The sequence below is a fragment of the Phodopus roborovskii genome, unplaced genomic scaffold (assembly GCF_943737965.1).
Source record: "Phodopus roborovskii unplaced genomic scaffold, PHOROB, whole genome shotgun sequence".
NCBI classification, from domain to species: domain Eukaryota; kingdom Metazoa; phylum Chordata; class Mammalia; order Rodentia; family Cricetidae; genus Phodopus; species Phodopus roborovskii.
The window spans coordinates 27,662,641-27,678,365 of record NW_026126480.1 but is presented as its reverse complement, the minus strand read 5'-3'; the positions used below and the strand labels follow the sequence as shown (position 1 = coordinate 27,678,365).

Genomic DNA, 15,725 nt, shown 5'->3' with positions numbered 1-15,725 from the left:
GAAGCAATTTAGGGAATTGTCTGTTTTGGTTTACAGTTTCAGTCTATTATGGTAAGGATGGCTTTGGTAAGACAGTGCAGTTTGTGGCAGGGGGAGGGTGTGGCAGATATTCACATCTTGGCTGACCAGGAAGAATAAAGTAGGAATATCCTTGAAAGGTCAGCCTGCCTCTAATAAGCTGCTTTCTTCATCAAGGGTCTACCTCCTAAAAGTTCCACAGCCTCCCCAAATAGTGTCACCAGCCAGGGTACAAGCATTCAGACTATGAGCCTGCAGGGGACACTTCCGATTCAAACCATAACGATGACTGCACATATACTCTGCTAGGGATTGGGTCTCATTCTTTCCCCTACCTCCCCTATATCTAGTCCAACCCCAAGATTCTCATACTCAGTAAAGACACAAAGTTCAGCCACAAGAACTTTCATTACATTTCAGTTTTAGGTGACATGGGGCTTTTTCCAGTTCAAAATCAGAGCAAATGCCAGCCACACCATTCAGAGATTCTGCATCCTGGATTGAGGATCACATTTTTATTCATCATGGACCACTTTTCTTAGCACCAGTTTCTAAACCATTGCAAGGTATGGGAAGAGAGATTTTTAAAGGCCCCATCATGCAGACATATATTTCTTAAAGATAAGAACGCAACATTTCCAGGTTACCTCTTCCCGGGTGTTGTGGAATAATTCCAATATTTTAACAATTCTAATTCCAAGTACTTTGTCTTGGAAAAAAATCCGCAATCTGGATTGGAAGAAAAGCAAGTGTGCCCTCTTTCTTGTAGCCATTTGTACTGTGGGTCAGATTCCTCTTGGCCTCAGGCTTGGATTCCACTCCTGAGAAGCTCCCGCGGCCCAGCTGTCATGGAGATTGACTCATTTATTTCTATTTTCTTTCCCGTTTTGACTGGCATCTGGCTGCCACAACACATGAGAGTCATCAGGCTTCAGGATCCTCTTCGAGCACCGATCGCCTCAATCGCAGGTCTAGGTTTCACACAGAAAAGAGAAGTTAACACAGACAGACACAGTCACATCTCAAGGGGAAGATCAATGTGGTCAGGAAGACCCCAGCACTTCTCAAGCCTTCCTGCCTGCCTCCTCGTTTAGTGTCTAGACTCTCCCCTTGACCTCCCATTGTTGGCTGTTGTCAGGACTGGAGAGGTGACTCAGAGGTCAGAGTACTTGTTGTGGAATCATGAGGAACAGAGTCTGGATCCTAGAACCCACGTACCAAGCCAGGTATCCCACACATGACTAAACCCTGCTATGATGGGGACAGAGGCAGGGGGATCCCTGAAGCTTGCTGGTTCTAGGTTCAGGGAGAGCTCCTACCTCAAAGAGATAGGAAGAGTGAGAGAGGACACTCAGTTCCCTCTTCTGGCCTCCTTGTATTGCCCACACACACACACACACACACACACACACACAAGCATGCACACACAAAAAACATCAAACATCTAGTCTAAAAATATGAGTAGGCTTATTTGTTTTCTTCCCAGCATCCATTCTCCTTCTGGCACCAGCTCAGACTGGAGAGACAGAACTCCTGTTCTCAGTTCCTGTCATTTGCATGATTGTATCATCAATACTGTAGCTGAAGCACAGGACTTGGTTATGGCCAAAGGTACTGTAACTGTTTCTTTTCTTTTTTGAGACAGGGTTTCTCTGGAGCTTTGGAGTCTGTCCTGGAACTTGCTCTGTAGACCAGGCTAACCTCAAACTCACAGAAATCTTCCTGTCTCTGCCTCCTGAGTGCTGAGATTAAAGGCATGCGCCACCACTGCCCAGCTCTGTCACATTTTCATAATCAGAGAAATGGGTTTCTGGATGAACACAACAGACTGGATGAAGCTGATGTGAAAATTCTAGATTTCCAGACTTTCTTTCTTACTAGATTGAACCTGAAAAGATGTGAGATGTTGGCAATACTGTTTGGCTGTCATTACAAAGTGGCTGTTTGTGTAAAGAGCTAACATGTGACCTGAACAGACAGAAACCAGCCTTTAGTGACAATTGTGAGCTTCTGTGTTAGACCAGACCAAAAACAAATTCATTCGAGGTCAGGCTTGCTGCTGGAGAGCAAATGTACAGCCTCCACCTTGGGCTACGGCATTGCATGTCTCTGTCTCTAGCAGTTCTGGTACGCACCGTAAGCAGCACTGAGTTCCTCTAAATGCAAAGGGCTTTGTTGCTGAAAACAAAGGAAACAGACAGCAATGTCACTGGAGAGGGAATGCAAACGCTGTATGTGTTGGCAGTTAGTATAATCTGTGAGCCCACCACTATTTTTAAATCAAGGGGTAATGGTTGAGACCAAGAATCAGCCACAGAAATATCCAGCATGTTTAAAACCCTCCGCCCCCCCCCAAGACAGGGTTTTCTGTGGCTTTGGAAGCTGTCTTGGAAAGAGCTCTTGTAGACCAGGCTGGCCTCAAACTCACAGAGATCTGCCTGCCTCTGCCTCCCGAGTGCTGGGATTAAAGGTGTGCACCACCAATGCCCGGCTGCATGTTTAGCTTTTTAGCAACAGATATTGCATTCATTCTACAGAGAATTTGATGAGTATTTATGACATGCCAGGTAATATATTAGTGCCTGGGGTGACAAAGGTACCTGACTTCTGGTGATCTGAGATGGGCAACACTGACAGTATTAATTTGCACAGATAGTAAACTATGTTGTCAATGTTTTGAGTTAAGGAGAATTTACCTTTTACTGGTATATCCCAGGAGACCAATGGAAATTGGCAAAAAAAAAAAAAAAAAAAAAAAAAAAATCTTTATGAGCTTGATAAAAGAGTATCTATTAACCACATGACATGGGGGAGCAGATGTTTATTCCAGAATACATAAAATACTTATAATAAACAGGACTAGGGGTGTAGTTCAGGAGACCACTTGTGTCTGACATGCATAGGGCCTTTGTTTCCATCCTCAGCACTCCAAAATAATGACTCTTAATATACTGACAACTTATTATAGTTTTTAATAAAATGTTTCTGTCAATACCAGTTTTAGTATTTGAAAAGCCCCAAAACTTCAGTGTCCAAACATATCCAGAATGCAACCCTGTCCAGGATACAGTGTTTAGTGAGAAGAAAGGTATGATATTATTTGGATATAATGCTATGGTTATAAAATTATGAAAGCCCTACTTTCATAATCCACTCATCAAAGTTTGGGGAGACATGGGTGTGATTGCTAATGTCCCAGGGAAAGACCTGGAAAAACAGTGTTAACTGGTCAGTGGGAAACACGTGTGTGTTCCTTGGTGATTAAGAACAAGTGTGCACAACATGACGACAGTTGTGTTCTTTAGTTTACAGTGACCCAGCACCTGGATCACAGTCAGCCATGCAAGTTTTAGATGAACAATGATTTTTTTTTTTAAATTAAAAACACAGAAATGCTTAAGACTGAAAAGTGAAGGATCATAGACAGGAGGAATAAAGCACACCTGTAATCCCAGAATTCTAGAGGCTAGAACAGCATCCAGCCTAGTCTATACAGCAAGACCCTGTTGCACAGAAACAAACAAACAAATAAAAAACCCTAGAGTTTTGTGTCTGCTCTCCAAAACACTTGTCACAAGGATGCGAGTGTGTGCTCCATGGCCCCAACACAGCTGTGGCCTTACCTCCATCTCTCTCCTTTCCAGGATAAGTGCACTGGGATTGGCTCTCTTTTCCATATCCTGTAGCTTGGTCAGTTTTTCTATCAGGAACATCTTATCTTTGCCTTCCTGCCAAGAAGGAAAAATATAAGCGTGGAAGATGCATATTGGTGTAGGGTGTATTAGGTATGGATAAAAAGGGAGTGCAACATGTCCAAAGATGTCCACTATGTTTTATTCTGATGAAAGAGAAGAAACATTTCAGAGCAAAGACAATGAGCCCTGGAATTCTCCTGTATTGCCACAGGTTCCCCTAAGTGACACCTCCTCCCCAGTGGGCTGGAGCAGTGTCTTTGCTAGCTTGATAATAGATGCAACCTCCATTCCAACTTCTGAAGGCTTAGGACAGAGACTTTCAGAAGCTCTGCCTGCAAGCTTCCTGTCCCAGCCCTTATTATATGAACTAGTCTTGCCTGGGTCTTCCCAGTTCTACTGAGATGCCAAAGCTTAAGAATTCCACCACCTGGCGCATACCTTTAATCCCAGCACTCAGGAGGCAGAGGCAGGTGGATCTCTGTGAGTTGGAGACCAGCCTGGTCTAAACCCCTAAGGACATCAACAATGATTCAGCCATCAAAGTTATATGTGGGCAGGTAAGAAGGCTCAGCAGGTAAAAGTGTTTGGTACAAAACCCTGAAGACCTGAGTCCCATTCTTAGAACCCATGGTAGGAGGAGAGAATTGAGTCCTACAAGTTGTCCTCTAATGTCCTGAACATGACAAGGGACACACATGCCTACACACACACACACACACACACACACACACACACACACACACTTTAATTATATTATTAATAAATAAAATTAAAAACAGAAGGTTCAAAGTTATCTATATTGGCTGAGATTCAACAGTTCCAAGAAGAACAGAGGGAGTGTTCCTTCTCCCAGGAAGCTGGATCACTTCCCCATGAGCCCTATATCAGGAAGGTGTGAAGCACTCCACCTGTGTAGGGAGTCAGGTGAGCATTACTGTCTCCTCTACATAGGCACTGCCACCCCAATGTCACACAGACATGGTTGTCCCAACTTCATGCCTGCTTCTCCTTAAACTTTGAGTTATGGACTGTAATATCCTGCCTGTAATATTATCCCAAAACCCATCATTGTAACTACTGCTCACACTATTTCTGTGGCCTCTGCTTCAAGATCACTCTCTACTTCCTACATTGCTTCTACATTCATCAACTGGATTTCCCCAAGAAGGGAGGGCTGCCCCCTGGGAAGGTGGTGATAGGACTGTCGGGACTGTGGTCTAACAGCAGAAGTAGACTTCTGAGCACAGGCTTTGAAGGTGGTACCTGCTTCTGGTTCTAGCCCAACTTCTCTTCCCTTTGATCGGCCAGCATGTGACAGGTCTCTGCCACATGCTCCTGCCGTCATGAACTTCCTGCCTTGCTTACCATGATGGACTGAGACATGAGCCAAAATAAGTACTTCCTTCATCCATTTGCATCTTGTCCAGCACTGTGTCACAGTGATGAGAGAGGTGGTTAATGCATACCCCTCAGGAGTTTTTAAATAATGTGAAGAATTGCAGGGATGAAGTGAGAGTGTATAAATGTTAGTGATGGAATGATGGTGGAGTGATATGTGTCAGGGAAGTGCTCACAAGTGGGTTTGGTGCCTAGAACCTATATAAAAAAGACGAGCATCATTGTGGCATGATTTTTTCATTCCAGTGGGGAAAGTGTGAAGACAGGCAGGTCTCTGGGACTCACTGGCCAGCCTGCCTGGCTTTCTTTGTGAGTTCCAGGCCAACAAGAGACCTTATCTTATTATTTTTTTTTAAATGTGGACAGTCTGAGGAATGACACCCAAGGTTGCCCTTTGGCCTTCACATGTACACATGTACACATATAAGTACACACGTGCACACACGTTGGGTGATGGGGACTGGAACTTCATTGTATTATTTATTGTCTCTACTTTGGAATATATTTGGAAATTTTTTACTATACTCTGTTGAGAGAAGAGAGAGAAAGCAAGAGAGAGAGAGAAAGTGAGAGAGAGAGACAGAGAGAGACAGAGAGAAGCAGGCAGGGAGGGGTGCAGGAGAACCTTACATTAATGATCTGTTCATGGAGCAGCCGGATCATGATCTTCCTCCCTTCTGTGATCTGCCAGTAAAGATAGGTGATGATTCTGGAAGAGAAGAAAATGGCAGACACTCTTGACAGTGCTCTGAGGCTCCATGTTTCAGTGGGACACAGAAAGACTGGAATATTTTCTGGCAAATGCTTTTTGACCAAAGTGTTTCCCTGAAAAGTCAAAACAGGGTAGCAGGCCAAGTGCCTTAGAGCAGGGGTCCTCAATCACTGGGTCACAACCCCTCTGGGGGTCAAGCAACCCTTCACAGGGGTCAACTAAAATCATTGGAAAACAAGTTATTTACATTCAATTCATAACAGTAGCAAAGTTACAGCTATAAAGTAGCAACAAAAGTAATTTTGGGGTCACCACAACATGAGAAATTGTATTAAAGGGTCGCAGCATTAGGGAGGTTGGGAACCACTGCCTTAGATCAATAGTTTCTCAACCTGGCTGCACGTGGAATCACCTGGGAAGCAGAAATAAGCCCCACATGATAGCTGGTCCTTAGATCAAGCAGGCACAGTCTCTGGGCAAGGGCCAGGCATCCGCATTTTAAAGACACACACAATTTGAACATATAGCTAGATTGTGCAATTTGCACAAGTGCTGTTCAAACTTGAAGTGTTTTAAACACATAGTCAGGTTTAGGTAGAACTTGAAAGTCTGCACTGTGTGTGTGTTCGTGTATGTTGTTTCTGTGGACACATGCATGGAATCCAGAGTTCAAAGTCTGACATCCTGCAGTGTTACTCTCCATCGTATTTTGTTCTTCAGACTGTCGTTGAACCTGGTACTCACCAACTGGTAGACTGGCTGGCCACTGAGCTTCAGGGGTCCACCTGTCTCTGCCCCTACTAGTGTTGCAATTACAGGTGCATCCTGCCATATCCAGTGTCTAGACTGGCCTTTGTAGGACCCAGCTCCTAACTTGTGAGGTTGATGCCATCCAGGTCCAGGATCAGTACTGACTGAAATGGTAGGCGCCCTTGGTGTGGAAGGATTGCTTACTTTAAGGGGCACTTCCCCTGTCACGCATACGTTTGGTGTCAGAAGTACAAGGGGAGGCAGCAGCAGAGCCAGTGAATGAGAAGCCTGGCAGAGGCCAGCTTTCCATTCTAACGGTGCCAATAACAGCTGCTGCTGGAGAGTGGGGGAAGGGGAACAAGGAGAGCCAGGAGACCTGGCTTCTGGCCTCTTCCTTCACAATCAGACTGTGCAGCATGGAAGCTATACCTGGAAACATCCTATCTCTGACTTGTCGCTCTCATCTGCAGAGCACAGACATTGTTCTGTGCTCCATGGCTGGCTCCAATAGTCTGAGCCCTTGAGTCCTGTGTCGCTCAACAAGAACAGCCCTTTCTAATGCCATAGGGACTAAGCTGAGAAACCCAGAGCACAGTGAGTTCATCAGCCAATTCTTCCATGCAGGAAAATGAACCTCCACAAGAAGTCATAAATGGATATTTTTAAAAATTAAAATGCAATGCCCTAAATGTCCACAAAGCCTGGGTCACTTTTATATCTTGCTGTCTCCAAAGGAATTTTTCTAAGAATTCTTACCCATTTTCATTCTTTTTTAAAATTTTAATATTTTCCTTTATTCCCCAGTACTGAGGATTAAACCTCAGTTCTTACACTTGTTAGGCTAGTACTCTACCAGTAAGGTATATCCCCAGCAAAAAGGAAGAAAATAAGTACAATTTCTTTGCAAAGCATTAAAAAAAAAAAGCTTAGATAGGAAAATATTAAACATCATTTTACAGAAAAGTGTCTCTTCAAGGGTGGAGTTGAGACCATCCTGTACTCACTGTTTTGCACTCCTTGCTTTGTTTCCCGAATGAGCATCCTAGTACCATTCTCATCCCATGTCAATGAAAGGGTCCCCAACAACTCTTAGCTTCTCCTCCCACTAGGTTTTTTGAAGAACCCCACTTACAACACAATGAGGGTGAGGATGAAAAAAAAGTGCACACTTCCAATGAGGTTCTGGTAGATCCAGACGACCCACAGGTAGCCAGACCTTCTGCTTAGGGTGTCGATCCAGCTGTAGATGGACTGAATGAAGGAAGGCAAACCTCGGAAGGGGCCACAGTTGGCTGAAGGTTTCAATCTGCGCACACGAAACAGAAAACCATCTGCTGCCTGGACTCAGATGTAGGCATTCCAGAATCAAGGGATCCCTTTTGGACTCAGGCTCTGGAAACAGAAAATCTTGCCTGCTCTTCCCATACTCTGCTTCCAAGGGAAGAGCTTTCACTGTCTGGCCTGGTGTCGCCTGCTGTCTAAGGACCAGCTCTTAGAGTGCTGCCACCTGCCACAGTGACCAATCCAGAATCCAGGCAATGACCTAGCAGTATCCTGGGAGTGATCAGAAAGCCTTTCTTGGGAATGTGACTTGAGACACACTAAACTGGGGGCTTGTTAGCTATGGAAGCCAGGTGTGGCATTGTGATCATGTGTGTCAGCTACTACAAATGAGTAGAAGCGGAAGATTAGGAAGGGATAGGGTAGGAAGTAGACATGACAAAAGAAGCAAATGTTGGGGCAGGAGAAATGACTTAGAGGTTCAGAACATTTTCTACTCTTGTAAGAGGAGCCGGGTTCAGTTCCCAGCACCCACATAGTGGCTCACAACCATTTATAACAGTTCCAGGGAGTCTGACCTTCTCTTTTGTCCTCTGCAGGCACCAGGCAAACATGTGGTGCACACACATACATGAAAGAAAGCTCACACACATAAACTGTGAGCCATGGAATGATGGGTGGAATGTGGGCATGGGAAAGGAAAGGGGTAAGGGACCTGCAGCAGCCAGGGGTGACCGGGATGCTCAGGCCTAGAGCCGACCTTGGACTGAGACTCAGGGGCCTAGACAGGGAGCAGACGCTTTGGGGCCGCAGGGAGGAGCCAGGCCAGATAAGGCCTCTGGCTCAGTCAGTTCAGTCAGCCCGGTTTCCTTCTCCGTGTGGAAGAAGTGGTCTCTCCCAGTCTGGGAAGCTCGAACAGTTGGCAGAAATTAGGAATGGCTCCCAACTATGGTGTAGGATGTATAGAATAAATCCAGGGTAGGATTCATCCCCTCCCTCAATCCTTGCTGGCTACCCTAGAAACACGGGATGAGCTCTGAATTAGTTTGTATTTTGATGTTTGGCATCTGAGAGTCTTATTGGCTCTGGGGAGACTTCCTTTCCCAGGACTAGCCTAGGAAGCATGGCTTCAAATGAGGACAACCACCTGATATGGAGCCCGCAGCACCGCCACCTCTCTTGACAGGCTTTCCCGCCGTGCTACTATGCCATTCCTTACCCTGGAAACTGCAATAAAGGCTTTTGTCCCTCACTTGTAAAAACAGGCACCAAAACCTCAGGCAAAGCCACAGTCTCTACCTCCAGATGGTGATGGCCAGGGTGCACAGTACTCCCGTGAAGGACGGGAAGAAGAGCAAGAAGATGAAGAATGTTATCATCTGTGAGGCCCGCCAGGCCTTGCTTGGAGGTTGGAAGTTCATCATCAGGCTGATCTGAGGAGAGAAAAGGAGCCCTTCAACCTGTGGCCAAGGGGCAGCCCTCAGGACCCCACCATGTGCCAACTCTGCAGCCGCTGATGTACAGCTTCCTGGATTTGGCTTCCTGGCCCCTCCCCACATCCCTTTTCCAGCTTGGATCCCCAGCAGGTGGCAAGGTAACAGACTTGGGTCCAACTCACATTTTTCACATAGAACATAATGAAGAGGGTGATCATTTGGATAAAGGGCAGTAGAGGGCAGAAGAAAATTCCAAGCCTGTGGAGGAAAACAGGAATGTCAGAGACCTGGCTATACAGGGGGCAGAGGCAAGGGAGAGAATCTCTCTCTCTCTCCCTCTCTCTCTCTCTCTCTCTCTCTCTCTCTCTCTCTCTCTCTCTCACACACACACACACACACACACACACCAAGGGACCTTAAACTATGACTGAATTTAGAGGTAGAGTTGTTAAAACAGTAGTTAAGTTAGATGGGAGATATCCTAAAATCTAGAAAGCCTATCTGTAATTTGTATAGAGAAAGAAAAAGATACCTTGTTTACAACTGTGCTTATTAACAGTTAGCTCAAAATCCCAGAAAGCAGAATAGTTGAGTCTAGGCATAATGAGGTAAACCTTTAATTCCAGCACTCAGGAGGCAGAGGCAGGTGGATCTCTGTGAGTTCAAGGACAACCTGGTTACCTAGTGAGTTCCAGATCAGTCAGGGCTACAAGTAAGACACTGTCTCAAAAAATAAGCAAATAAATCAGAATGATCAGTGTGTGTGTGTGTGTGTGTGTGTGTGTGTGTGTGTGTGTGTGCAAGCTTGTTTGCTTGTGCATTTGTTGGGGATTCAGGTGTGTATGGGCCAGAGGACAACTTCAGGCATTGTCTCAGACATACACTTTTTGTTCAAGGCAAGATCTCTCATCTGGCTATTTTTTTTTAAAACACATCATTCTTTGCTTGCCACTTACATTTCCTTTTGGAATGTCTTCAAATGGTTGGCAGTAGGAGACCCCAGGCCTTAGATTTCAAAGCTGGGCTAAGGTAAACACTCCTTAAGTGGCTATATATTATTTTTACCCAAATTGGGTAATTTAGCACCATTATTATTTTTTCAGTAGAGTTTTTGTTTTTAAACATGTTGTTCCAGGAATGGATAGGGATAAGCTCCAACAGTACAGGTTGCTTCCCTGTCTCTCCCTCCTGACAGAGCAAGCTGGCACCTCACATGAACTTAGGCTCTTCTCTTTGCGTTCTTTCTTTCCCTTTCTTACATTTTTTTCCATTTCAGAAAATATGTTCAACAAACACTAATTCTCTTGTGAAGAACTCTACCCTTCTTTTTTGACAGCAATGCCAACTTCATGCTGGGTAACTTTTAGGTGCTCCCGCTTTTGGCACGGGAACATTTGTGGGCACTCTCTTTTGAAGAGTACATCATGAGGAGCCTTAATCGTCACCTTGAAAAAGCCTGGAGTCATATGAGAGGAGAAGCCTCAAAGAACTGCCACCAGCAGTTTGGCCTTTGGGTGTGTCTGTATGGGACTATCTTGACTGGCAATTGATGCAGGAGGCAGTACCATCCTACTAGGCATCCTACTAGGCAGTCTTGGGCTGTAGAAGAAAGCTAGCTATGATAATCCCTTACAACAATCTATAAACATTTGTCCATTGATAAGTGTAGTCTTCACCCTTCATTGAAGAAACTTCTCTTTGAAACAGATGGAGACCACTACAGAAAATCACAATCAACCCGATGCAAGATGTGGAGCCCAATCCCAATGGATACATCTGCAACACTCCCACACCTAAGGCTTAGGGTATGTTGCAGAGGAGGAGGCAGAGAGACTGTAGCAATCAGAGGATCAGGGATTTTCTTATGATAGCATGTCTCTTAGTATCAGATGCTAAACTGTAAAGTCTCACCAATATGGCCACTGAAATGCGAGCTAAAGGTGACACCAATGGATGTGCCAAAGTGTACAGAGGAAACCCGTCAGGCTTCCACACAAAGAACTATTCGTAGTTGGGACACCTCAGTTGGTTACAACTGAGGAAATCTGGGAGCAGGAGAGGTGGCCTTCCCCAGGGAAGAGCACACTAATTGGTTGTCCAGCACCAAATGGTCCGCCCAGAAAACATACACACAGGTAGTACATACATGTATGCATACAATAACAATTAGTGAAAAAAGAGACTATGAATTTGAAGGAAAGCATGGAAGAGCAAGTCTTGGGGGAGGAAAGGGAAGGAGAAAATGTAATTAAATTATAATCTCAAAATCAAAATAAATAATGAAAAAGAAGGCTAGCTATGCATCAGCTAGTGAGCAAGCCAGGGCCAAACATATTGTTGCTTCATTTCTGCCTCTAGGTTTCTCCCCCGAGTAATGGACAGTAACCTGGAAGTGTGAGCCAAAACCCCCTTTTCCTCCCAGGCTGCTCTTGGTCATGGCGTTTGTCATCACCACTCAGGTCAAACTAGAACAAGCAAGCACCTACTTGCTTGATATCTACAGCATCACCCTTCTTCTAGATTGGCATATATATGGTTAGAGTAATAATCCATGTTTCCCAAAAGCCCTAGAAAGTGTGTATTGGGTGCCTCTCATTTCTCTCTGTTTGTCATTTAAGCAAATTACCAGAAGATGGCAGCTCCATCCCAAAGGAAGAATTGGGCTACCCCATCATGGGGTTTGTTGTTGATTTTTTTGTTGTTGTTGTTTTTGTCCTTTTGTTTTGTTTTGTGTTTTTGTTGTTATTGGATTTTGTTCCCCCCAAAACTGGGTCTCACTTTGTAGCCCCAGCTGTCCTAGAACTCACTATGGAGACCAGACTGGCCTTGAATTCACAGAAATCCACTTGCCTCTGCCTCCTGAGTGCTGGGATTAAAGGTATGTGCCAGCTAAATCCTGTTGTTTTTAAATCACCAAATAATTTAAGAGTGCTCACAAATGCTATGAGCCAGACACTCTGTTTCTGTTTCTGTGTGGAAAGCTGAAGAACTAAAAGTAGAATCTCCAAGAGGTATCTGCACGCCCATGTTCACAGTGATATTATTCACAGCAGTGGGACGATAGAAGCCACCAGAATGTTCACAGATAAATGAATGGATAAACAAAGTGTGGTCTAATACACACAATGAGGTGCTGAATGTGCTTAAAAATTAGGAAGTGCTACAAATAAGTGAATTAAGCCAGACACAAATAGCAAACATTGGCACCCTTAGGGTGTATCTAGGGTAGTCTGAGCATAGAACTAGAAAGCAGAATGGTGGTTGCCAGGGGCTGGGGAAAGTCAGGGGTAGGGAGGGAGTGGTTTAAATGATAGTTGTAGTGTTTCAATTTTGCAAAATGAAAAAGTTCAGAAGATGGCTTACAAAGTCATATGATGACTCTTGTTATATATTTCTGTCTGAGACAAGGTCTCATTGTTGAACCTAGGCTAGCCTTGAATTTGGTCTCACAGTGCTGGGATTACAGGCATGCACCACAATGTCGAGCTTTGTTGCATATTATCTGGTGCATGTATGTGTTTGTGGGTGAGTGTGCACATGTGTGCACATGAGCATGGAGGCCAGGGCTCCATTTTAGGGGTCTCCCTCATTTACCCTCTATCTTATTTTTTATGGAAGGTCCTCTCACTGACCTGGGACTTGGTTATTTGACTAGACTGGCTGACTATCCATCTCCAGGGCTTGATCCTCCTTTGTCCACCTCTCCAGTGTGGGGTGACAGACACACACCACCACACTCGGCTTTTATACTGGCCCTGGGGATCAAGCTCAGGTCCTCATGCTGGTGAGGCAAGAACTCTACTGACTGAGCCACTTCCCAGCCCAGTTATGCACTGTTAATGAATAATCGTAAGAGCTCATAGAATTACAGCTTTAGAACCCCCACTGACAAAATGTTTCTGAGCCAGACACGCAGTGAGCAGACACATCATTTTCCTTAAATTGTCCAAATCTCCTGCAGTAGGAACTATTATCTCATCCTCACCAAAAGTGTCCTGCTTGTTCAGATAGTGTGAGTAGATGACCTTGGAAGCCAGCCTGCGGCCTGGTAGTGCAGATACATCACCACCTAAATACCAAAGAAAAGCCCTCCCTTGCTGGAAAATCTGTTCAAAGATAGTTACCTGCAGACAACCAGACTACCTGGAGCAATTTTAATGAGACAAAATAACGAGACACTTAACAATTGCCGGCCTACTGGAGTTTCAAAACTCTCTTCATCTACTGTCAACTTTCATCTTCAATGTATTTTAAGAGCAGCTACTATTATAGGCAAGTTCTAGGAAACTGAGAAGTCAGGGACCTCAGTGAGTGGAAGGACTAGCCCCAGAATCCAGGTTTATTCAACTCCTAATGCATTGCTTTGAAATTAGCAGTTTCCCAACAAATGGAACCTGGGCACTTGATATGACACAAAAAACTCTGGTATTGACTCTATCATGTTAAAATAAGTAAGGAAAGAATTGCAGGGGCTCCTCTTAAAGTTTTTAAGTGAACCTGTAAGAAGGACTAGGGTGAGATATCTCAGTGCTGAAACACTTGCCATGTTCTTATCATGCATGAGAACCCAGGTTTGGTCTCCAGTACCACCCCCAAAATAAAGCAAAATGAAATTCCATGATACAACTAGATGGCCATCCTAGCCATGCTGAAAAACAAGGGTGGGGGAGGAAAGGAGGGAAAGAGGGAGGAATGAATGGAGGGATGGAGAGGAAGGAGGGAAGAAGGGAGGAAGAGGGGAAGAAGAGAGGAAGGGAGGGAGGGAGGAAGGAAAGGAGAAAGAGAGACAGAGAATTCTACTTGATCTCCTGTGTTTTAAGTATTGAATATTGGACTGGGCATGGCAATGCACACCTAATCTCAGCACTTGAGAGGCAGAGGCAGGTGAATTGATGTGAGTTCCAAGTCAGCTTGGTTCACATAGTGAGTTCTAGGTCAGCCAGGGCTACACAGAGCTACCTTGCTCTAAGCTGACTCAAATGAAGAAACAAACAAAAGATATGTATAGGGCTGGAGAATCGGCTCAGTGTTTATACTGACTGCTCTTTCAGAGACTCCAAATTGGATTCCCAGCACCTACATGCCTGCTGGTAACTAACTCCAGTTCCAGGGTATCTGGTGCCCTCTTCTGACCTCTGTGGGCAATGCACACACATGATGCACAGACATACATACAGGAAAAACACCTGTACACATAAAATAAAAAGTATTGGCAGTTGTATACTCATTTGGAATACTATGACAAAACATCTTTAGCTAGTTAACTTTAGTTCAAGATTGAGCGGGTGTCTGGTGAAGCTCACTTCCTGGTTCATGGATGAACCTTCTCACTATTCTAACATGGTAAAAGGGTCCAGAAGCCTCTTTTGGCCCTCTTTTATAAGGGGGCTACTTCCATTAATGGTGGCTCTACTTTAAGACCAATCTTCTCCTAATACTATCACATTGGTGATTCTATTTCAGTGTATAAATTGCATGTATCTGGAGATACAGCTTAAGGACCTGTGTTCAGTCACTAGAGCCTACATTTAAAAAGCCAGACATGGTGGCATATGGTATAATGCTAGACCTGGTAGGCAGGGGCTCTCTGGCCTACTATGTGAGTGACCGACTCTGCTAAGAAAAAGAAAAGGAAAGGAAAGGAAAAAGAAAGAAAAAAATGAACAGTTTCTGAGGTACAACACAGTTGTTCTCTGGCCTCCATATGCACGCACACACACACATACACACAGTCACACACGTATATACACACACGAACAACCTCACACACTTGTGTACACACACAGAGAGAAAGCATTTTAGGTAGATCAAACATTCAGCACTGTAGGGAGTAGTCCAGAGTGTTAGAAAAAGTACTGTGGCAGGGATGTGAGGGATAGGGGTGTGATGGGGGTACTAAACAAACCAGGTCTATGGCTACCTGTCGTCTGTGGGTCTCCAGGTTGCTACCTTGCCCTAAGATGACATCATCAAGGTCTCCTGAATGCAAAGAACATTCTAGAACACACACTAAATTCCTAGCTTTCAGACTAGCTGTTTGCTACCACCTACACAGCTTTTTTTTTTTTTTTTTTTTTTTTTTTTTTTTGCTTTGTTTTGTGTTTTCAAGACAGGGTTGTTCTGTGTAGCCCTGGCTGTCCTGGAACTCTGTAGACCAGGCTGACCTCTAGTGTCTAGATAAAAGGTGTGCATGCCACCATGCCTGGCTACCCCTGCAAGATTTTTAAACAACAGATCAGGGACCTACAACCAAAACTCCCAAGTGCACCCCCAGTTGGGTACTGACCAGGGCTCTGCAAAACTTACCAGGTCAGAGTTTGTGCATAGATCAGTTCTAGAACATTCCTGGCAATGTCAAACTCCTGTAGGCTGAGACTTGTGATGAATTTCGTCCCAACGAGCCTGTGAAAATGTACTGCATTTAGTACTTCAAGG

The 15,725-nt window shown here is 44.6% G+C and overlaps 1 protein-coding gene across 1 annotated transcript in view; it reads right to left on the bottom strand.

Annotated features, from left to right (window-relative positions):
- Nucleotides 1–500: 500 nt before the first annotated feature.
- The window catches only part of Tmc5 (transmembrane channel like 5), a 53,123-nt gene continuing 37,898 nt past the window's right edge, over nucleotides 501–15,725 (bottom strand). The window contains exons 13-20 of the mRNA XM_051192786.1: nucleotides 15,597–15,692; nucleotides 9,473–9,548; nucleotides 9,154–9,287; nucleotides 7,706–7,879; nucleotides 5,742–5,820; nucleotides 3,642–3,746; nucleotides 2,154–2,196; nucleotides 501–989 (exon numbers count right to left, since the gene is read on the bottom strand). Coding sequence (XP_051048743.1) covers nucleotides 943–989; nucleotides 2,154–2,196; nucleotides 3,642–3,746; nucleotides 5,742–5,820; nucleotides 7,706–7,879; nucleotides 9,154–9,287; nucleotides 9,473–9,548; nucleotides 15,597–15,692 — 754 coding nt within the window. The 3' untranslated portion in view covers nucleotides 501–942. The remainder of the gene's footprint in view (nucleotides 990–2,153; nucleotides 2,197–3,641; nucleotides 3,747–5,741; nucleotides 5,821–7,705; nucleotides 7,880–9,153; nucleotides 9,288–9,472; nucleotides 9,549–15,596; nucleotides 15,693–15,725) is intronic.